Source organism: Oncorhynchus keta, chromosome 11 (assembly GCF_023373465.1).
Source record: "Oncorhynchus keta strain PuntledgeMale-10-30-2019 chromosome 11, Oket_V2, whole genome shotgun sequence".
In the NCBI taxonomy this organism is placed as follows: domain Eukaryota; kingdom Metazoa; phylum Chordata; class Actinopteri; order Salmoniformes; family Salmonidae; genus Oncorhynchus; species Oncorhynchus keta.
In genome coordinates this window covers 45,991,287-46,015,381 of record NC_068431.1, presented here as the reverse complement: position 1 = coordinate 46,015,381, position 24,095 = coordinate 45,991,287, and the positions used below count along the sequence as shown (strand labels likewise).

Below are 24,095 nucleotides of genomic sequence, written 5' to 3'. Positions count from 1 at the left end.
ACCACAAATGTTCTATACCATTTGCCATATTCTAATAATTCTCATGTGAGTATTTATTGCCACGGTCTAATGTAAAGCAATTCAGTCATTCTTGAAAGACAAGACAATCCTTGTCATGGAAAGAAACATTATTTTTATAGTTAAATACATGGATTTTGTAAGCAGTAGGCATTTAGAATTAAATTGGGAATGGAACTTTATAGTTAGGCTACGTGATAATATCACACCCAGCGTACCTTCAAAATTAGTCTGTTCGACAACCATAATTTATTCGAAAGGCAAAGTTTTCATAATTTGTTGCAAAAAAGAAACTTTGAAAAAAGAACCCACATGGGCCTCCCAAAAGTGGCACAGTGGTGTAAGGCGCTGCATTGCAGTGCTAGAGGCGTCACTACAGACCCGGGACTCCCATAGGGTGGCGCACAATTGGCCCAGCGTCGTCCAGGTTAGGGGAAGGATTGGCCGGGGGGTCTTTACTTGGCTCATCGCGCTCTAGCAACTCCTTGTGGGGGGACGGGCGCCTGCAGGCTGACCCCGGTCATCAGTTGAATGGTGTTTCCTCCGACACATTGATGCGGCTGGCTTCCAGGTTAAGCGGGCAGGTGTTAAGAAGCGCAGTTTAGGGGGACGCATGACTCGACGCATGACATCGCTGCAACTTCCCTCCCGAGTCCGTTGGGAAGTTGCAGCGATGACACAAGATCGAAATTGGGGAGAACAAGGGAGTAAAATACAAAACAAAAAAAATCTAAATCCACCAGTTTTTGTTGTTGCAACATTGCTTTTGTCGAACGAACGTGGGTCAATGGAAACCTACCTATTGGCTGATTGCTCCCAACTCATAGGAATCCCCACCCAGTTGACAACTGTAAAATGGTGGAAGCCCTCAATGGCAATGTCCATGTAAAAACAGCTTCTATCAATGATGAGTCCTCTATCTTTCTTTATGTCAACAGGGCAAGTTAGGCAGGTAGCTTAGTGGTTAGAGCTTTGGACTAGTAACCTAAAATCGAATCCCCGAGCTGACAAGGTAAAAATCGGCCCCTGAACAAGACAGTTCTTAACTGACTTGTCTAGTTAAATAAAGGTTAAAAAAAAGTTGGTTTTGGGTAAATTGCCGAAATGCCACGTGTCCATTTACATCAGTGCATTTGTAACAACCTAACCATTACAAAACTTTTATTAGATCAAATAAGCCTCACGTTGCAATTTAGCAATTACATTTTTTGTTGACCAAATGTGACACTCATTGACCTCCATACAAAAATTCCTCACTTTGTTGGCTTATTTTCGTGGACAAATTTCGGCCCAAATAAAGAGAATCTCTCTCTCCGCCTTTTCGTCTCTAGTATGGCTTATATCCACAATGTCCCCCCCCCAAAAAAAAAAATCTCAAAGCACAGTCCTCCCCAGCCCCTTCATCTGGCAGTGATGTCTTATTCACTGCCCTCTTTTAGACTGAACATGGGCTCAGATGCCCCCCCCCCTGGGCCTAGTAACATACAAGCTGCAGGGTAAAACAAATGCACCTGAGTAGGGCTGGAAATCGTGCCTTTAAAACTCCTACAGTGTAAGGCAATGAAGCAGACTTGGGCTGTGCCTTGTTGGACCTGATGCCCAAGCACAAACTGACATCTTCCTCATCATTAAGCTGTACCCAGAGGACATGGGCCCAATGGTCAGAGAGGGCTGTGCTCGTAGACTGGAGAAGCTGGGGATAGGGGGGACCTGTACCTGATCCATGGGCCTGAGACTAAGGGTCTGGAATCAGAGGACTAGAGGAATAAACAGCATCGAGCCCACAGTTGGATTGTCATGGAGGAGCTCCATGCCAATGAGATGCTCGGAGCAATTGGGGTCTCAAACTACTCTCCAAGACACCTGACAGAGCTGCTGGAGACCTGTAGGGTGCACCCTGCTGTGCTACAGGTACATTGATACCCTCAAGATTTGTTGGATACAACAAGGGCACAGTTTTTAAGTTATGTCACAGCTGTTCATTGAATAAAGCTCAGCCTTCAACACCATAGTGCCCTCCAAGCACATTACTAAGTTCAGGGCCCTGGGTCTGAACCCCTCCCTGTGCAACTGGCTCCTGGACTTCCTGACAGGCCGACTCCAAGTGGAGAAGGTAGGCAGCAACACCTACGCCACACTGATCCTCAACACGGGGGCCCCACAGCCCCATCCTAAACTCCCTGTTCACCCAGGACTGTGCGGCCATGCACGTCTACAACTCAATCATCACGTTTGCTGGCACAACAGTGATAGGCCTGATTACCAACAATGATGAGACAGCCTACAGGGAGATGAGAGCCCTAACTGAGTAGTGCCAGGAAAATAACCTCTCCCTCAACATCAACAAACAAAAGGAGCTGATCGTGGACATCAGGAGACAGCAGAGGGAGCACGCTCCCATCCACATCGACTGGGCCGCAATGAAGCCATCACTGACAATGTGGTGAAGAATGCACAACAGCGCCTTTTCAACCTAAGGAGGCTGAAGAAATGTGGCTTTGTCATCAAGACCCTCACAAACTTCTACAGATTCACCATTGAAAGCATCCTGCCGGGCTGTATCAATGCTTGGTACAGGAATTGCACAGTATACAACTGCAGGACTCTCCAGAGGGTGGTGCGGTCAGCCCAACACATCACCGGGTGCACACTGCCTCCCCTCCAGGACATCTACAGCACCCAGTGTCACAGGAAGGCCAAGAAGATCATCAAGGACCTCAGCCACCCGAGCCACAGCCTGTTCACCCCACTACCATCTAAAAGGCGGAGACAGTAATGATGCTTTAAACACCACTAGCCTGAGTCACTGTTCTAGCCGGCTACCACACTCTACTCTACCCTGCACCTTAAAGACTGCTGCCCTATGTACATAGTCATTGAACACTGGTCACTTCTATTCATATATTGTCCATACTGTCTTTACACACCATTATCTATATATACAGTACCAGTAACACATGGAATAATGTAGTAACCAAAAAAGTGTTATAAAAATCAGAATATATTTTATTTTTGAGATTCTTCAAAGTAGCCACCCTTTGCCTTGATGACAGCTTTGCACACTCTTGGCATTCTCTCAACCAGCTTCATGAGGTAGTCACCTGGAATGCATTTCAATTAACAGGTGTGCCTTGTTAAGTTTATTTGTGGGATTTCTTTCCTTCTTAATGCATTAATTTAAGTGGCCTGGGATTTGAACTCTGATTGCCTTCTATTTCTTTGTTGCCATTCTGCAGGTGGAGTTCCATCCCAGACTGGCAGAGGGAGCTGAGGACGATTTGCAGGCACTCAGGAGTCTGCTTCCAGGCGTATTCCTCCCTGGGGAAAGGTACCCTGTTGCCGAACCATAAGTTGTGGTTATGGCGGAGGGCATGGCAGAACTGCCTCCCAGGTGCTCTTGCGGTGGGCCACTCAGCAGGGTGTGGCTATGTTACCCAGGTCTTCATGGCTCGAGAGGGTGAGAGAAAATGGTGTTTGACTTTGACCTGGATGGAGAGACTGTCTGACATGGACAGTGGAACAAGGTTCTGCAATAGAGATCCCACTAGTGTGGTCTAGAGGAGAGAGCCCCACAACAATATATTTGATCGGTCATAGAACATTATGTGTTAAGTGTAATTCTGAACTACAAATGACCTATAATGAAATGTTTAATCCATATTATGTTTAGGACATAGTTAATTGATTCTTGAACAAATGTTTGGCCAATAGGTTAGTTAACATAGTTGTATCCTATTACATGTTAAAATGCTTATTATGAATGAGTTCAACAAAGATTTGCAAATAACAATTGTTATGTTTTAATTAGTTAATCATTGACAGTAAGGCAAATTAATACAAATAGAATTATGCCATACCTTTATTTCTTTACTCTTTCTTTTTTTTCTACTGTGTTATTGACTTGTTTATTGTTTACTCCATGTGTAACTCTGTGTTGATGTCTGTTCACACTGCTATGCTTTATCTTGGCCAGGTCGCAGTTGTAAATGAGAACTTGTTCTCAACTAGCCTACCTGGTTAAGTAAAGGTGAAATATATAAAATAAAATCAATTCTGAAGGCTAACCGCAAAGTCCTCTAGTGTAGCTAATCCTTATTGTAGCTAGCTTCACATAGATGGGTCTGACCACCATTCATCAAATAAGATCTGTCTTATAAATTAGGGTTATTTTAGATGATGACACCTAGCTATATAGTTAACTAGCTAACTATAGCTACTGAAACAAATAGTTGTTTTGCTATGTTTTTGGGGGAAGAACATTGTTTGCATCCGTGAGCCAGCTAGCTTTTTTTATGAACAGCAATATGGGTGCGTGAGACAACTTCACCAGCATCATAGCATACGTATCGATGAATCGTTGTGACATGAAATACTAGTGATTAGTGTAATCACCGTGTAATAACTACGTAAAAAAAATGTATGAACGCATTGTTATTATGTGACACGTCAAATAGTGTTAAATAGTATATTTTTTTGACACGCAAAGACCCAAACGGTGTTCCATAGAAATCCTGGTTGAGAATGAAACGGCTGAACAAATGGACAACAAAACAGCACAGCAAGGGACTGACTGTAGTGACACTTCTTGCACTGAGATGCAGTGCCTTCGACCGCTGCATCCTTGTGTGTGTTAACTATAACTGTACAATAATGCTTAAAGGGACTCTAAAAAATGTTATCAGGTTTTTTGGCAAGGAAAATATTGGATATTGGTATCAGCCAAAAATGTTATCGGTGCAGCACTAGTTTTAATAAGACATTTTCAAACATTTCATATGTTACATAACATAAAAAGATGTAAAAAAAAAAAACAGTTCACAGTTATTAATGAAAAAGAGAAATATCAAAATGTTAAGACACACAAAAAAGTTTCAAATTGAATTTCAGTTATAACTGAAGGCAGTGACCATAGTTGTTCTACACCAGACTGCCCTATCTATATGCACTCATATTTCTTCAACCGAAGACTTAACAGTATTCAGAATATTTGCTTATAAGGCAGTTGAGAAGGGTGTATATGGCCTGGATTGTAATTATGTCTTCATCTTTGTTTTAAATATCGGTATGCATAATATAGAATTGAAAAAAATATACAGATTAAAAGTAAAGATGATTGCAAATGAAAGAACATTATGAAATGTACAGTCTAAGTTTAAGATAAATACCAAAATAAACTGAGTGTACCAGTCAAAGTATGTATGAGGATAATTGTTGAATGTCAAAACATGACATTTTTGGCAAAACCCTGAATTGAAGAGTTGTAAGAGCTTATGTGAAGTCAGAACTTGTTTTTGCAGAATAAAGCATTCAATAGACTAGCATAGCTAACGTTGAAATCGGGGGAAAAAAATATGTATAATAGAAAATTGTGTTCAACATATGTCTAATAATTATTGTCCTCACAGATCAGTTCTTTCACACGTTTCATATTTTAAGAATCTCGAAAGTATATTTACATTTTGAACTTCTTGAAATTCATACCTACAAATGTAGAACATTTTCAATAGAACAATTTATGACATTTCTCTGGAAATATTTGTTATACGTATTTATACATATGTTATAAATATGTCAGTAGCACAAGAGATTGTCGCTTAGAAAATGCATCTTATGCACTGAATAACTTATTAATTATTGCAGCATATTTTCAATTATGCAGTGAATTTTTACATAATGTTTGATTTGATTGTACAAAAAGGTCACATTTGAACTGGTGATATTTTCCATAAAAATACTGTAATTTCCATAAAAGTATGCACACGGGACGTGAATATTTCAGCTGTGGTCCAGTCGTTATGGAAATGAGTATGAGCTCCTTCTTGCCTTGGCTGGGTCTTTGAAAGAGGTGTGAACTTTTTCACTCCCTGCCTTCGGCCTCGTTTGGACTCCAGAGGAAAGAGAACCATCCTCGGGAGACCTCCTGCTTGACCCCTCCTGGGCTAATCCCTCTCTTGGGCACCTAGGGAGGGAAATGGATAGAAAAGTAAACTCTATACATTTTTATGTAAAGCAGTATGGATGTGCATCTTTCCCTTCAAAATGATTCGGTATTGGGAAAGGGGGAATGTGTCTTCCGCGTTTAACCCAACCCCTCTGAATCAGAGAGCGATTAACCAAAATGTTTTGTTTTTTGTCGTTTTTAAACAACTAATTGACCGACATCGATAATTTGAATTCCATTTCATAATATTTTTTTCTATGAGCTCAATGCACACAAAGGTAAAAGGCGGAGCAGTTTGAGTGTGTCAAGAACTTCAAAGCTGTGTATCAAGAATGGTCCACCAACTAAAGGACATCCAGCCAATTGGACACAACTGTGGGAAGCAATGGAGTCAACATGGGCCAGCATCCCTGTGGAATGCTTTCAACACCTTGCCCCGATGAATTAAGGCTGTTCTGGGGGTAAAAGGGGGGGAGGAAACTCAATATTAGGAAGGTGTTCATAATGTTTTGTATACTCAATGAACAAAACAGCAGACATATTTTCATAAAGTGAATAAATGATAGTGATTGCAGTAATGGGAAGCCACTACCATCATGGGACTTGTATTGTTTTATTCTGCGTTGTTACAGAATTCAACCCGTGTTTCATTTTTTTTATCGAAACCGAAAAACCTTTATTTTTTAATAATCAAACCGAAACCAAACTGACCTCCAGCACTACTGGATACATGGGCTCCAATACAATACAGGAACAATACAATTTAGTTTGAAAAGATTTGTGCGATTCAGTTTGATTAGATGCGATAAGATGAAGAAATTTGTTTATACAATGGGGCAAAAAAAGTATTTAGTCAGCCACCAATTGTGCAAGTTCTCCCACTTAAAAAGATGAGAGAGGCCTGTAATTTATCATAGGTACACTTCAACTATGACAGACAAAATGAGAAGAAAAGAAAATCACATTGTAGGATTTTTTATGAATTTATTTGCAAATTATGGTGGAAAATAAGTATTTGGTCAATAATACAAGTTTATTTCAATACTTTGTTATATACCCTTTGTTGGCAATGATAGAGGTCAAACGTTTTCTGTAAGTCTTCACAAGTGTTTCACACACAGTTGCTGGTATTTTGGCCCATTCCTCCATGCAGATCTCCTCTAGAGCAGTGATGTTTTGGGGCTGTTGCTGGGCAACACAGACTTTCAACTCCCTCCAAAGATTTTCTATGAGGTTGAGATCTGGAGACTGGCTAGGCCACTCCAGGACCTTGAAATGTTTCTTACGAAGCCACTCCTTCGTTGCCCGGGCGGTGTGTTTGGGATCATTGTCATACTGAAAGAACCAGCCACATTTCATCTTCAGTAGGTATGGTGTTCTTTGGATGCAACTCAGCATTCTTTGTCCTCCAAACACGACGAGATGAGTTTTTACCAAAAAGTTCTATTTTGGTTTCATCTGACCATATGACATTCTCCCAATCTTCTTCTGGATCATCCAAATGCTCTCTAGCAAACTTCAGATGGGCCTGGATATGTACTGGCTTAAGCAGGGGAAGACGTCTGGCACTGCAGGATTTGAGTCCCTGGCGGCGTAGTGTGTTACTGATGGTAGGCTTTGTTACTTTGGTCCCAGGTCTCTGCAGGTCATTCACTAGGTCCCCCCGTGTGGTTCTGGGATTTTTGCTCACCGCTCTTGTGATCATTTTGACCCCACGGGGTGAGATCTTGCGTGGAGCCCCAGATCAAGGGAGATTATCAGTGGTCTTGTATGTCTTCCATTTCCTAATAATTGCACCCACAGTTGATTTCTTCAAACATAGCTGCTTACCTATTACAGATTCAGTCTTCCCAGCCTGGTGCAGGTCTACAATTTTGTTTCTGGTGTCCTTTAACAGCTCTTTGGTCTTGGCCATAGTGGAGTTTGGAGTGTGACTGTTTGAGGTTGTGGACAGGTGTCTTTTATACTGATAACAAGTTCAAACAGGTGGGAGAACTTGTGGGAGAACTTGCACAATTGGTGGCTGACTAAATACTTTATTGCCCCACTGTATCTCTGTGAGCATTTCTGCTTTACTAAGACAATCCATCCACCTGACAGGTGTGGCATACCAATAAGCTGATTAAACAGCATGATCATTGCACAGATGCACCTTGTGCTGGGGTCAATAAAAGGCCACTCTAAAATGCACAGTTTTGTCACACAACACAATTCCACAGATGTCTCAAGTTTTGAGGGAGCATGTAATTGGCATGCTGATGGCAGGAATGTCCACCAGAGCTGTTGCCAGAGAATTTAAAGTAATTTCTCTACCATAAGCCGCCTCCGTCATTTTAGAGAATTTGGCAGTACGTCTAACCGGCCTCACTACCGCAGACCTGTGTAACCACGCCAGCCCAGGACTTCCACGTCTGGCTTCTTCACCTGTGGGAGTTTACTGAAGAGCATTTCTGTCTGTAATAAAGACATTTCTGATCGACTGGGCCTGGCTCCCTGTCATTTTTGCAGATGAAGTGTTTGAGCTAGTAATGTATCAATATTTATATCAGTATACACTGATTGTTTAAAGCAAAACTACCAAACGCATTGCTAATGGTGAATCTCTTGTAAGGCCCGTTCAGCAGGTATAGCCAGATGACAGTGGTCTCCGATAACTTACTACCGGTAAAAACACAATTTTAATCAGTGCATAGATAACAATAACCTAGCAAATTACATAGGTTGTCACCAATGTTCCCTCTAATTTCTTTCGGAACTGAAAAATGTCAGGTCTGCTGAGCACAAACTTGAACGTTTACTGTGAACTGAGGCTCTACCAGCTTTAAATTAGTTTTAACAGTGTTCAATTGGGCTATTGTGGCTAACAGTGGCCTAACATCAAAAACAATTGAGAAAATACATCCCGTAATATTTTAACATGGAAATAGCGGTTCTATAATTCAGCCTACAGTAGCAGCCAATGTGTGGTGTTCAGTGTTGGAAAAAACATGCAGGGCTTGACATTAACCAGTTTATCCACTTGTCCTTCAGACAAGGAGGTGACTGAAAATGGTGTTTAATGCAAGAAACCACTTTCCAAAATAAAATACATCACCATACCATTATTAGAGAATCAAACAAATGATGCTACTCTCTGCCTATTGGCTACTTAGCTTATTCAAGCCTGTCTCAAAATACAAGATTCTTTACCTGACTCGCTTTTCAAAGATGTCTAGAAATGCACATGTTTTGTGCTCTTGTTGGAAGCAACCATTACCCCATTGCGGACTACAAATGAGCTATAACTGGGCTAATAACTCACTAACCAGCAAAGGATATGAACAAATGTGCACACGTCGCTAGGGTTGTTCGGCATGCAACATGACACGTGGATCAATGACTGTCAACACAGTTACATACTTAGTTCAACATGGAAGGAGAGGACGCATCAGTTGTCACAATAGAGGTATTTTTGAAAGGTAGAAAGAAAGTAGTATGAGCAAAACATGGTCGGTCCCCGATTCAAATGTTTAAAATAGAACTTGATCGTTCCGCAGGCCCCAAAGGATCCAAATGTAGCATGCATCGGTCAGAAAATTGATTCACCAACATGTTTTGTTGGTGAATCAGCAATTCTTAATGTTTGAATCCATTTTCTGACCGATGCATGCTACATTTGGATCCTTTGGGGCCTGCGGAACGATCAAGTTCTATTTTAAACATTTGAATCGGGGACCGATGGTGAATCATTACGTCCATATTAAGCAGTCTTTGCTGAAATCACTGTCAAGTAGTGATACTCTGGTAAAATGAGCTCCCTACAGTACATAAATGCACTACGCCTAGACTTTTGGAGTCCATTCATGTGGCGAAGGATGAAGTCAAATTGATTACACGTTTACTGTATAGTAATGTATAGTATATAGGAACTAGAGTGTCTGCTCTGTCCCCACTCTTTCAATTGTACACTCCTCTGTCAGACCTCATGTCTTACCCCTTTGTCGAGCCAGGTGTCAAATTCATCACTCATCCTCCTCAGCTGGCGGCCATATTTCTTTGCAGCCCACAGTGTAGGAGGAGCAGACTGTGATCGGCTTCGGAAAGGAGCCCCATCGCCCCCGCCCTCCTCAGTAGGAGTTATTGCATTCTGAAACTCTGTGTCATCCCTTCTGCCAACCTGGGAGCACACCTGGGACTCGGAGTAGAGCCGAGCTCGCCCACCTGTGTCAGTGAGTGGAAAGGGATGGGGGGGAATTGAGATATGGTTAGATATATTAAAATATAACTTAAGAGGTTCACACATGTATCCAAAATGAGTATTAATGCATTTTCATATTATTTTACATTTCCAGGCTTGATAAGTTTGAGGGTAAATTCTAGTTTGATTTTGACCTGGTCGTGGTCTGATGCTCGTCGTAGTGGAGACATTATGGAGCTGAAATTCTGGGTAGTGTGTGGTTCCTGAGTGGTCAGACTCATCTTGTTCATTCATGGTTTCTGGATTGTCATCCACACAATCATATGTGTGGTCCATTGTAAATATCTGAAGAGAAAATGGACATCCATAGTGAATGATAGTGTTGATTATAGCCATGTATCCGATTCCTGACTATACAAAACATTAAAAACAGCTGCTCTTTCCATTGCATAGACTGACCAGGTGAATCCAGGTGAAAACTATGATCCCTTATAGGTGCCAGGTTCACCAGTTTGTGTCAAGAACTGCAACTCTGCTGGGGGGGCAACTCAATGTTAGGAAGGTGTTCCTAATGTTTGGTATACTCAGTGTATATCTACTGTAAGGATATACTATCACCACAGGGTGTTGGTAAAATCGCTATAAATGTATTTTATTGACAAATATAAATTGAACTTTTTAGAAAATATCTGCAACATATTTTTGTCAAGTAACTTAACCAGTTAGCTAGCTAGAACTTACCCAAGGACCTGTCTCGAGTCCTGATGACTTACAAAAGGGTTGATTACATTTTGGTTATCCTCTTCTTATGTCAATGTTAAACTGGAGGTGATATGATATTTCTGTCTTTTCCACGAACCGGTCGGTGATGATTTCCTCGCATTGCATGTGGCACACCCGAATACAAAAATATAGTAACGGGCTAGCTACCTTTAGCTAGCGTTACCTGATTAGTCGTTGAATTGTTTTGCGTGGCACCGGGAGCCGGATCAAATGTTCAAAATTAACTTGTATAACTAGCTACCTGACATGTTATTTTCTTATTTTCTGTTATTTTCTTATTTTCTGTTATTTTCTTTACGACTGCCTTCGCAAAAATCTATTTCAGTTGGACGACTTTCTCAAATTATTTTCGAAATGTCTTCACGTGATTACCTACTTTCACAGTCTATGCTATCACAGGCGACGCACCCAATGTTTTTGTTGTCTTCCGTCGTCTTGTACGCCACTGTAGTAGTTAGTACCTCTTTACCCAATCGACTGCCACTGGCATTCAGAAAGAGCCAATAAGGGCACGCTGCTAGGGTTTACTGAGTGACTATCTTGTCAAAACGTCACTGTTGCGAAAGGGCTATGGAAAGCCAAACGTCTCGTGACTTGTTATCCATTTCGCCCATCCGTAGTGGATCATAGATGTGTTGTCGTGGAGATTTAGATTATCTGATGAATAAACACACTTTTACATTAGGTAGACACATTTCCCAATGGCCTGTATATTTGTTCTTCTTCGGTAATTTAGAGCAATTTTCACTGTTGAATTTGAGAAGGTGGATTTATCACCCCTAATTATTTTTCATTTGTTTGAAGCAGAACAGTATTCTGGCCATGATGATGGACCTGTAATGATGGGCATCACGTCTATGTTTGCTTTTGTTCCCCAGACCCCTTCCCTCAAAAGCACCCGTACATAAAACCACTGGTTATGTCTCCAATCCAATGATTGCATTCATCAAGTTAAGGTTGGAAAACTACTGGTAATTTACCGAAGTTACTGGAACGTTCAGTCATTTTGGTAATAAACGGGTATTCAATGGAAATCTATAGTAACTTGTGTAATTTGTACTTGAATAACTTAAAAAAAATATTTACTTGTATATAGTATTAATTTGTGTATATGAGTTTTTAGTGGATATACCATATGGTTCAAGAGAAGATAGTTGAAAAAAGCATCTAATCAGCAATGGCATTATTTTCAATTAACTCTGTAACTCTTCCAATTATTGCTTTTTTTCACAACTGCACTTGCACATCATCATCTGCACATCTATCACTCCAGTGTTAATGCTAAATTGTAATTATTTCACCTCTATGGCCTATTTATTGCCTTACCTCCCTACTCCCTACATTTACACACACTGTACATACATTTTTCTACTGTGTTATTGACTATACGTTTGTTTATGTGTAACTCTGTTGTTGTTTTTGTCACACTGCTTTGCTTTATCTTGGCCAGGTCTCAGTTGTAAATGAGAACTTGTTCTCAACTGGCCTACCTGGTTAAATAAAGGTGAGGAAAAAAATAAAACTGCCATCAGTTTGGCACCAAAACATTTACAACAAATATTGACATGGTTAAATAAAAGTGTGTAAAAAAATATAAATGATATTTCATGCTTAAACCCTCATGTTAAACACCAAATGGCATTCACTAAGTTGATGGTTTATATTTAGGATAATGTCATTCTAGTTCTATTTTAGGATCATCTTATTTGATTATTTTATATATTTTTACACTTGATAAGGCCATACAGATGGCCAGATACAGACCCCCTGTAATAATCTGAAGTACCAAAAAAAAAAAAGTGTTAAAATTCCCCCTCAAAAATATAAAGTCACCAAAATTCTGGTAATTTACTGGTAAATTACCGTTGTTTTATTTACTATATGGTGTTTTATTTACTATATGGTGTTTTATTTACTATATGGTGTTTTATTTACTATATGGTGTTTTATTTACTATAGTTATCTAGTTGTAGTTTCGTTTTATAGCCACTAGATAGCGGGAAACTCTTATACATCAAAGCTGTGCTCTAAATTATTTGACTGTAGCATGCTATAAAATGGTCCAATCCAAATCCAGGATTGTAATTTAGTATGTTGAGTCCATATCAACCACTACAAGTGTATTTATATGAATTCATAATAAGGGAGGGTCATTCCTGCTAACATTTCTGGAAAGGGAGGAAGTAGGCTTGCTGGAATTATTAGTTTTACTAACACTAGCACTTCATGGGTATAAGTTTAGATCACAGTCTCTACCAGAGACAACTCAACATGTCAAGGCAACATGCAATGATAGGGAAGAAATTAAATATTCCTTATTAGAGTGCCTGTGTGCTCACTGAAAGTCTCACCATTACCAGTAGTCAATGGGATGAACACACACACACACACACACACACACACACACACACACACACACACACACACACACACACACACACACACACACACACACACACACACACACACACACACACACACACACACACACACTGTTTGGGATATATTTTATGTTTTCTAGTGTCTTAGAAAATGAGCAGTGTCAAGGCTGCCTATAGTCAATATTTCTGATGTTATCAACCTAAATCCGTCAGTGCTTGTTTTCTATTTATCATTTCTTGAGCTTGGATTGTTTATTTAAGTATTTTATTGTACAGTAAATCTTACTGCTGCTGTTTCTCATCCTGGATTACTGATTTAGTTTATGAACTCAGACCAGATTACTGGACCCTTTGTGCACATTAGTATGGGGTGATCATTTGTAACTAAATTTAATTGAAGATGTAATCGGTGTAATCTGGTCTGAGTGATAAAGTAATAATCTATCATGACAGGGCCAGAAACAATAACTAGCAATGCTGCACACTCCAAGAAAGGTTCAAATCTTACCTTTCTGGTAAAAAATAGTTATAAATTGCTGAAGTGTAGTCACTTTTGAGGACACAAGCTCAAGTACACAGTACAAATGTGTTGAAAATATGAAATATTTTACATTATGTATTTCCTATTCAACAAAACTGTAGGAATAAGGCTTGAAATGACTTATATTCATTTCTAAATATAGTATAATCAATTGATAAAATGACCATAAGATCTCACCTTCCTTATAACTGTAAAATACATATTTGCATATTTAGTGTGCATATTTTCTAAAGGTGTCTCTTGATCAAAACTTATTTTTTTAACCTTTATTTAACTAGGCAAGTCAGTTAAGAACAAATTCTTATTTTCAATGATGGACTAGGAACAGTGGGTTAACTGCCTGTTCAGGGGCAGAACGAGAGAGTTGTACCTTGTCAGCTCAGGGGTTAGCCGCCTGGACTCGTTAGGAGCTGACTTTTCATCTCATATTAATATTGACTGTCTATGACAAACAGAAAGTTTTTTTTTTAAATAAATGAGCTCTGAATGTGCTACAGCAACAAAACCACTCTCTCCTGTTGCATTACAATGTAAGGATTTCAGACATGTGTTGTTAGTGGCTGTGACATAGAGTTCAGCCAGGCGTTGATGGACAGTCGAAAGAGCTAATTAAATGGTAGGACCCAGCTTCAAGTGGTGTCAGATTTCACATCCTGCTTCACACAGACAGAAGATACATACTCCTGTGTCTGTGAGAATCAGGGTTATTGCTCAATGCAAGCCATCTCGATCTATGCTGTCCACATATACATTTTTAAGGGAAAATGTCAGTTGGAACTGGTACCAGAACCACGCAGTTGAGGTCTCAACATACTGTTTGTTCTAAGTTAGAATAGTAGAATATACAAGGTGCAATTTCGAAATTTGGTTGTGCATCAGCAGTTTTTCTCTTGCTATGTCAGTCAATGATAGTCACTCAATTAACCCATGTCAGCAAAACATTTTTAGATTGGTAAATTAGTCTGCAGCCAGCTATCTAAACTTAATCATCATAGTCAAATTACCGGCTGGGGGGCCCCCATTGATTTTGTTTGTCAGTCTCACTCAGATATCATATTAAAACCAGCAAACATTTCTTTCCACCTTATGGAAAAATGTGTAGAATCGCATACAATTAGTTATAAATTGCTAAATCTACTCTCCGCCCATTGGCAAAATGTGTAGAATTGCAGCAGACTTGCTTTAAAAGAGCAACATTTTCTCTACACCCCATGGCAAAATGTGTAGAATTGGAGCAGACTTGCTTTAAAAGAGCAACATTTTCTCTACACCCCATGGCAAAATGTGTTGAATTGCACAAAATGGAGGGGGGGTATTATGCACATGTGGGTACACAGACTGCGGTCCCTCATGATGAGTTCTTATTTTTTTGTGGCCCCCACCCTATCAAAGTTGCCCATCCCTGGTTTAAACTGAGTCGATGTCCACAGGGGCTTGGGGAATTGGATTATACTCACCTGCCCTGGCCCTGAGCAACTAACCTGAATGGCTTTGTTACTGTAGATGCCTTGGTGGCTCAAATCTGTAGCTGTGAGCAAGTAGGCTAATGGTGCATTCCGTGAGAGGCAAAACAAAGAAAACATGATTACTTGATATTACATGAATATATATCCATTGTTTAGTAGCCTAAGGTTGTGCAGGGAGGCCCTGCCGTCAGGGGAAACTCAGTGAAAATTTGTGGAGGCCAGGTCTGCTGTCACTCACTGGGCTGGGGCTCATCCAGAATGATGTGATTATAAGTTGCTTTCGATTATGCAACCATAGACACAATGCCAGTCTGTGGGCAGTCCATTAATCCAAAACCAGCAGAGTGACAACGATTTAATTTGTTTATCAGTTCCCCTGTCCAGGAAGACCATAACCCTCTTCAAAATGTCTGAAACATTGCTCTCATAGGGAGTTACAACCATGGGTTCCATCCAAAGGTTATTCGGTTACATTTAGGTTTTGAAAGCTGTGAAATTATTCCCCAAATTAGTTGCTTTACCATTATACTTTATTTCAACCTAAATACATCTATTAAATTGCATATTCTACAGTATGCCGTGGAACGCCATTCTTTACTTACCCAAATGTAGCGTCTGGTTATAACAGTAAGATTTATGGAGATCACAATGTTTCAATAGACTGGATAAATGCTAACAAGTAGTGTTGTTAATTGACAACTTGCGGTATGCATGAAGCAAAGACTCATTATTAATGTAAATATGAAGAGAAAAGATCAGTAACCACTGGTTTTATAAAAAAAATTGTTGGAGAAAATCCAATAATTTAAATGATTTATGTCGGCCGTTAATGGGCAGGCAATGGGGAGGACGAGACCCGCGTATCGAGCTGTTTCCAAACGCCCCCCTGCTCTGCAGTCCACGCTTCTATAAACTGCTGTACCCTCTCGCGCACTGTTTCTGCATGGTGCCTAACCCTGTCCACTGATAGACGAAATTAGAGAGGGCTGCATTTGCAGATATCCCCGTGTCTGCCTATCCATCCTGTTCTCCCCCATCTCCATCACCTTTGCTTCTATGCTAAACTGATGCTGATGTGAGCGTTGGGTTTAAGTCCGTTTCCACCACTCATTCGCGCCTACACCCATGTGCATCTCTCTATCGTAGGCTATTCTTCGAATGGACTCTGAGAAACAGCATTTTCCAATTCATTTTTGGTTAATTGTGAAACATTATGCTTAACCTGTTTATTATTTGTTTAATTTAGTGCAGACAAACAGTAGTTTGGTATTCTGTTTGCTGTGGAGAATAAATGGCCGATCCAAAAAGGAGCGAGGTCTTTAAACGATCCAGCACGGTGTCAATCATTTAACTCAATAATTCAGCATCAACAACCGCTCATTGCCTGGCTAACAGAGACGAGTGCCAAATTAGATTTTAAAATAAATAAAACATAAACAAAAGATTCTGAATACCAGACATTATTTATTAAGAATAAAATGACCGAGAATAGCATATCAATTCAATCCATGTTCGCAAGGAAACCTGCCTGAGAAGCCTAGAAGAAGCGCCTAGGCAAGCTGAGCGACGTCTCCAAGATCCAGCGCATCAACGCGAGGAGCACCATTGATAGGCTAGTGTTCTTTGGAGGCAACATACAGTGAGTTTTGCTGTGCCACATTGTATACGGAGAAGGAGTCGAAGGACAGGAAGCAGCTGATATTGGGCAGCAGCAAGTGAGTATTATTGCTATACAATTCATTGGCCTGCACCGAACCAAATGGATGAATCATTACTTTACATTGCACATATGAATTCCGCAAATAAGCTACCACTTTAATGGTAAACAAGGTTGTTTAACAATAAGCTAACCAACACGTTGTCTCATTGGGAGGAGGTGCATTGGATTAGATACAGGCAGCTTCATATAGGATATTGTGTGCACCTTTAAAAAACATATGAATTCTGAACGCTAGTGTCATTTTGTGTATCTCTTATCGACCAAGTTTTAAGAATTGATGTCATTGTCCTGTCTTGCAACAGTACCACATAGGAAGAAAGCCTGCTTGTCCCCTGCCATTCGGGAAGAGGTAAGGGTGATGATCTATTAAGACAAGTTTTTTTAGTTCCTGCTGACAGAGCGCTGTTCAGGTGAGTGATAATACTGTTCTTTCTACAGCGAGTTTGACCTATTCAAGAGACTATGGAATACTGTGTGTTTTTTATTAAAACTATGGAAGTAATAACCTCAGTCAATCGCTTTGTTTGTACCCTAGAAGTTTACTTGTTAACGTTTGTAGTACCTTAGCTACAGTATTGTGTCCAATTGTTGATGCTGTCGTTGACACACCTGTTTATTGTCAACCTGTGTGTTAGTGTAATGTTCTAAATCCTCTTCCTGATTGTGTCATGGTATTGCTACAAAGTCTACAGGAGTTGCATATTTGTCTTATTAAGATGTGTCGATATGGTTTACATAACACATTGAGATTAGGTTATACCTGTGTTATACCTGTATACCTCTGTCCAGAGTGTTATTGTACCGCAGCAACACTGTAACAACAAATTGCACATCCAAAGTAGTGTTTTTCCACCAAACAAATGACATTAAATGACAATGTGAATTGCTGGTATTACATGTTGTTTCCTGGATGAAACATATGCATTGGTGTGAGAAGAGAACCTCTGTGTATGTGTTTTTTTCATTAGTGCAATGCATCAGCGTGCGTGTTGTGCTGCATCGGTGATGTAGATTCCCTTAATGATACTTATGAAGGATGAAAAAAAGAGGATGGAGGCCTGAGATGTTTAGACCATATATTACATAATCTTGTGGATGCCTTCGCTCTTCACCTAAATAATCTAATGTTGAGTTAGTGGTTCTATTTTTATTTACCACATGTTAAGGGAATCCAGTTCCTGTTTTATCTGCTCTCGTAGGGCTTGGCTCTGGACAAACGTTAAATGCTGAGAGATAGGGGGTTTTGAGCTTTCTTTGATGCACAGCTGCTTGTATTTTTGCATTTTGAATATCTCTGATCTCATTTTCTGCGTTTGGAGGATGGTAAATGCAATTAGTTGTGTTTTAGTGCGATACATTAACTACCCATCCTAGAGGTTTCAGTTAATATTATTATTATTATTATTATTATTATTATTAAGGAGCTGGTGTGAAAAAGAACAATGGCAGACAGCAACTCATTGAACAAATCCATAGTAATTTAACCTCTGTGCTCCTATGAGTTCAGTAGCTACTGTGGGACTTGGTCAAAAAGGTCTGTAAGAACAAGTATGTTCAGTGTTATATAGTGTTAGAAATACCATGTTAAGGATGCAACAGTTAAATTATGTTCAGAAACATGACACAAACATGAATCCATCAAAATTACATAATTACTTCATCTTTGTCATTTTAGTGCCTATTTAGTTTATTTATTAAATGTATTAGTCCTATTTTATTATCCTTTATGTTATATCAGATTTAAAATAGTTTCCTCTCTTAAGATACAAGTATCAACATGTCAGTTTTTACATGTACAGTAGGGTTATTTTGTCAAGTTGAGACATTCTGTCCATCGCCAACATCCTCATTGAGCTGGATTGGCTCTAGTACCATTCTTTGCTGTTTTTTTGAGGTTTGGTTAGAGACATGAACTTTGACTGCTGGCGCATTCCACCAATATTTGTTCTGCTTCTGCAATCCTGCAATCTGATTGGTTGTGAGTAGTGGATTCACTGTCTTTCTCAGTTCATAAGTCACCACCACAGAGATAACTTTCCGGTTCGACTCACCAGGATGTGGGTGGGTAATAGTACTGCCTCTCTCTGTCTCTCAGAGAAAAATGTGCATTGAAAAGAAAGATCACATTGGGTCAAAAATAGATTGGTTTGTCACACTTTAAAAAAAACATCAATATCACAACAATGATCCTGCATGTGGATTTATTGAAAACAGTGGACATATCTCCTCTGAAATCTGAAAATGTACCATCTGCTGGTGTGTTAGGTCATGTCGGCTGCGTTTCCAAGGCAGCCCAATTCAGATTTTGTTTGACAAATCACACCAGATATTTTCACATCAGCTCTTTTTTCAGAGCTGATCTGATTGGTCAAAATACTAATTAGTGAAAAAAAGATTAGAACTGGGCTGCCTGTGTAAACCCAGGGGTCTTGTATTCTCATGTACTTAGGTCAGGTCTGTTGTCAGCGTTGTGTTGTCGAACCCTGTGTACTTTTTCAAGCAAGGGGTCTTGGTGACAGAAGTTGCATGTCCATCCCCTGCTACTGCTGATGAACTCACTAAAAGTTTGAGTTCATCTTAATGCAGGTTGTGGATAGATACAATTCATGTGATCCATGCTCCAGATATTGGGAAGCCAAAAGAAAACACATACACATTCTTATCATGATTATGGATTTCCCAGCTCCACCCAGAACCTGGGGTTCTAGAGAGGGTTAAACACATGTGCTATGTGGAAGAAGCTTTTTGTGTGCTTCAGTGAGGCATTTTGTTAAATGTCTCCCAAATGTCATTCCAGTCTTACAAATTGCTAAAAGGAATAGGTCAATGTGTTCTGTGAGACTGTGCTGTGTGTTTTGTGTTCATCATATCCCAAAGTTATTGAGCTTTACAGGACCCCAATCAGGCGATTGAATAGAAGAACATGTGCCCCAGTCCCTAGACCATTACAATTTAACATGGCAAACTTATCCCGTCTGCACAGTGAATCCTGGGATGCTTTACTGAATGCACAAACATGGTTGTGGATCCTTTCTTCTTTAGTCCTGAAGGAATGTTAATTTCAGATTTAATGTCTGTTTCCTGTTTAGTGTTTGGCTTTGTGACGCACTAAAGGAAGTTGCAGAGGCGTTGTAATCTCTCAACAGAAACTGATGAACGGTCCTCAGGGTCTTGGTTAATTATTCACATTTTGTTGACTGGTGTGTGTGTGTGTGTCACAATGACTGAGAAAATCAAATGTCTTTTGCAATGTGTATGCAATCGTTTTTTATGTTGGCACAGCCCCTTACCACTAAACATCTTGAAGTGACTAATTGGAACCAAGCTACCAACCTGTTATATTGTTATGATAGAATGGCACATTAGGGTTTCATACCCTCTTAAACTATAAGGGTGCTTGACAAATTAAATCTGGCAAACATTGACTGTCCACTCAAACATGAAATTCTGTACTGCAAAACACTTTCACAGTACTGCTATAAATCATTGTCGAGCAGCATAACTGTTATGGTGTTTCCAGATGCTGTCCATGGTTCTGATTCTGCGTGTTAGAAACAGCTACACCAGTTTGATGAAATCTTGCTGATTAACACAAACCACTGAAGACAGGAGGAGTAGGAGAGCTAGGAAGTGCTATCGATTATTTTCCTGAAATTAAAAGCACACTATGTTGTATGTCCCTCGGCTCCACCCCGGTGAAGAGAATCCATATGGAGAATGTTAAATTCCCTACTCTCTCTCCCCCTCTTTCTCTCACTCTCTCTCCCCCTCTTTCTCTCACTCTCTCGCCCCCTCTTTCTCCCACTCTCTCTCCCCCTCTTTCTCTCACTCTCTCTCCCCCTCTTTCTCTCACTCTCTCGCCCCCTCTTTCTCCCACTCTCTCTCCCCCTCTTTCTCCCACTCTCTCTCCCCCTCTTTCTCTCACTCTCTCACCCCCTCTTTCTCTCACTCTTTCTCCCTCCCTCGTAAAAATGAACTTTAAAAAAAATGTTCTGAGAACGGAAGTGAACATTTTGCCTGCATTTTTAGGTTGCAGGGAGGTTCTGAGAACGTTTTACTATGGTTCCCTGAACGTTTTCCTGGGAGGTTTTATTAATGTTCTGAGAACGGAAATTATTTGTTATTTGAAGGTAAATAAATAATGTTTTGAGAACATGTTGCAATAAGATTTTTAATAACACTGCTAGCTTAATTTGGTTGAACTGTTTTAAACTCCAAGCACTGATAGGAAATGAATTTGCTTAAGCATTAATCATGCAAACACGTTTATTTTTTACTGTGGCACGGCGTCAGTGAGATTCGAAACCTATGATCTTCTGTTCTCTATCCATGGAATTAGCCCGCTGCGCCACCAGGATTGAGCTACTGTAGCGTGCCATGTTTCTTTTTTTACTCATACAAAGCTGTTCATTTTAGTGTATTCAAACAGACCCCATTTCAAAAGAAACAAGCACTTATTAAGATCAGGCGTGGCCAATTAGCTGGCGCGGCCAACACACCTGAACACACTTAACAAGATAGTGTATAGAACCATGAGGAAACTTGCAGAAAACATTCTGCTGAAGTACTGAAATTATTCCCACCTGGGAAGCATATGGTTCTCAGAACATTATGTGTTAGCTGGGTATCCTGCACCATTCTCAGAATGTTGTGGGAAGGTTATATTCCAAATAACCATAGGAAAACCACGCTCTCACCAAACGCTAAGAAACAGATTGTTCTGAGAACGTTATGTGCCAGCCGGTACTCTACCTCCCGCTCTCTGGAGATGTGTTAAAGGTTAGGATGGAAAACTCAACTTTTTTCTCTCCTCCCTGCATGGAAATGAATGTTTTGTATGTAGAGTGAATTCTATTTTGAATTGGACATGACATTTTAATGATGAAATGCTCATGATGCAAACATACAGTCAGGTCCATAATTATTGGCACTCTTTATAAAGACGAGCAAAAAAGTAGAAACCCGCCACTGGTGTACGTGGCCAAAGAGCTCTATTTTCATGTCATCCAACAAATGTAAACGCCTGGAGTTTTCTAAACGGCACTGGCACATGGATTGGAACTGGTGCTTTGGTCAGATGACATGAAAATAGAGCTGTTTGGCCAGGTACACCAGCGGTGGATTTGGTGTTGAAAAACAGAAGCAAATGCAGAAAAGAACCAAATAACAAGGCTATTTTGCTTCCACTGGTTCTGGGTCCCTTTGTTAAGGTCAACGGCATCATGAACTTTACAGAGTACTAGGACATTTTAGCCAAAAACCTGGTTGCCTCTGTTGGGAGGCGGAAGTGAATCTTCCAGCAAGACAATAACCCCAAGCACTAATCAAAATCCACAAAGAAATGGTTAATTGACCACAAAATCAACATTTTGCTGATTTTGGCCATCTGTCTCTGCAGTTTGAATTGAAGAGGGCAGTCCATAAGAGCAGTCAAAGGAAAGATTCTGTATGGAGGAATGGTCTGAAATGGTTCCCAACGTGTTCTCAAATCTCATAAAATATTTGTGTGTCGTTATCTTTGCAAGGGGAGGGTGCTAGAGTATTGAAAACATTGGTGAAAAAATAATACAATTCCCCAATTATTTGGGGCATACAATATACAGGTAACTGCCAAAAATAAAGGAAACACTTGAGTAAATGAGGGATACAAAGTATATTGAAAGGATGTGCTTCCACAATCCACACAGATGTGGTTCATAAATTAATGAAGCAATTAACATCCCCCCATCATGTTTAGGATTATGCCCAGTTGCCCATTATTTTGGCTATCATGAAGCTCTTCCGGTGGCTCGTTGTGGTCCAACGCCCTATTAAGGCACTTTATGTTGCCGTTTCCTTTCTTTTGGCAGTTACCTGTAGCTCATAATTTGTATTATTTATTTTGTAGTCTTTTGTTTGTCATCTTTATCAAAGGTGCCAATCATTTGGAACCGGATTGCACTCCATTCCAGCCATTATTATGAGCCGTTCTCCCCTCAGCAGCCTCCACTGCTGTCTATATCTCTCTCTCCTCTTTCCCTCTCTCTCTCTCTCTCTCTCTCTCTCTCTCAACATGAGTGGGCAGTGTGAATGTCTCTGCCCAGCATAATGCCAGGCTACACACTTCTCACCAGACAAAGTAAAAACACAAAGTCACACCTGAAGACACCCAGAGGATATATACCTTTTTCAGCCAGCTGTGCATGACACTGATTATAAGGAAAGTTGTTTCTGCTGTTAGAAATGTCTGGTGTTTTTGCTTAATGATACTTGAAAGGAGAAGATGCTGTAGCCATAGTAAGAAGGCATACTACCAATGTTAATACTTCCCTTCATATAAATGCATTTCTATGGTATCTGGTTTTGTTCAGCTATTTGGGGATGTGCCCACACCGGCTTCATCTCTATGTAATTATGCAATTATATAATTACTGATTCAAGAAATGAAATGGGCCTGGAAAGCTGAGTGAATGTCAATGACTCTTGAATGGAAATTTGACTGCCAACAGAAGGGGGAGAGGAGGAGGAGGAGGAGGAGGGGGTAGCAGTGAAGAGTAAAGAGTAACGGAGAAGGGCTGTGCAAGACGTGTGGATATAGGTTGGCAAAGTACAGAGAAGTTTTAAGACCAAGAAGAGAACATATGGGGGTTATTTGGCAACACAAATAGTGGAACAGAAAACTTGAAGCGGAGATGGGGAACGGGTGCAACAAGACTGCCAGCTGCTACTTGAGACATAGAGAGGAGAGGAATGGAGAATCTTGCTGCGTCTGCCCCTGGGCAAATGTCAGCAATTGAAAGTTTAAAAAAGAGTAGCGTTATTTTTGGCTGGCAAATGCCAAATGCTGCAGATGCTGTCTCCCAGGCAACTACCTGTGGCCTTTTGCATTGTGGTCTCTCCCAGGCAACTACCTGTGGCCTTTTTCATTGTGGTCTCTCCCAGGCAACTACCTGTGGCCTTTTGCTGGGTGGCCTCACTTGACCTTATATTCATCATTCATCAGAGGCAGAAGAGCACATGGGGTTATGTTGCAACAGAAGACCTGCAGCACTGACAGGTGAACATCAACAGTTGTGAATTTGAACTATC

The 24,095-nt window shown here is 40.3% G+C and overlaps 2 protein-coding genes and 1 pseudogene across 7 annotated transcripts in view; 2 read left to right on the top strand and 1 right to left on the bottom strand.

The window, feature by feature from the left end:
• Positions 1–1,474: 1,474 nt before the first annotated feature.
• On the top strand, positions 1,475–4,598 carry LOC118389709 (9,11-endoperoxide prostaglandin H2 reductase-like; annotated as a pseudogene).
• Positions 4,599–4,746: 148 nt separating this feature from the next.
• On the bottom strand, positions 4,747–11,426 carry LOC118390355 (bcl2-associated agonist of cell death-like). Of its 4 annotated transcripts, none has more exons than XM_035780817.2 (5): positions 10,878–11,382; positions 10,596–10,671; positions 10,331–10,481; positions 9,933–10,159; positions 4,747–5,977 (listed from the first exon to the last, which is right to left on the bottom strand). In XM_035780817.2, exons 3-5 carry the CDS (start codon positions 10,470–10,472, stop codon positions 5,876–5,878), a joined length of 471 nt encoding a protein of 156 aa, XP_035636710.1. In that variant the 5' UTR covers positions 10,473–10,481; positions 10,596–10,671; positions 10,878–11,382; the 3' UTR covers positions 4,747–5,875. The 4 variants fall into 4 exon arrangements, with proteins under 4 accessions (XP_035636710.1, XP_035636711.1, XP_035636712.1 ...); XM_035780818.2 differs by having other exon boundaries at positions 10,596–10,668; XM_035780819.2 differs by lacking the exon at positions 10,596–10,671 and having other exon boundaries at positions 11,296–11,426.
• Positions 11,427–16,368: 4,942 nt separating this feature from the next.
• Positions 16,369–24,095, top strand: part of LOC118390354 (sodium/calcium exchanger 1-like) — a 48,883-nt gene continuing 41,156 nt past the window's right edge. Inside the window, exons 1-2 of one of the 3 annotated variants that reach the window (XM_035780815.2) lie at positions 16,369–17,022; positions 17,330–17,376. The gene's annotated coding sequence lies outside the window, so the exon portion shown is untranslated. Of the gene's footprint in view, positions 17,023–17,329; positions 17,438–24,095 lie in introns of all 3 variants that reach the window. The other 2 variants (XM_035780814.2, XM_035780816.2) reach the window with 2 other exon arrangements.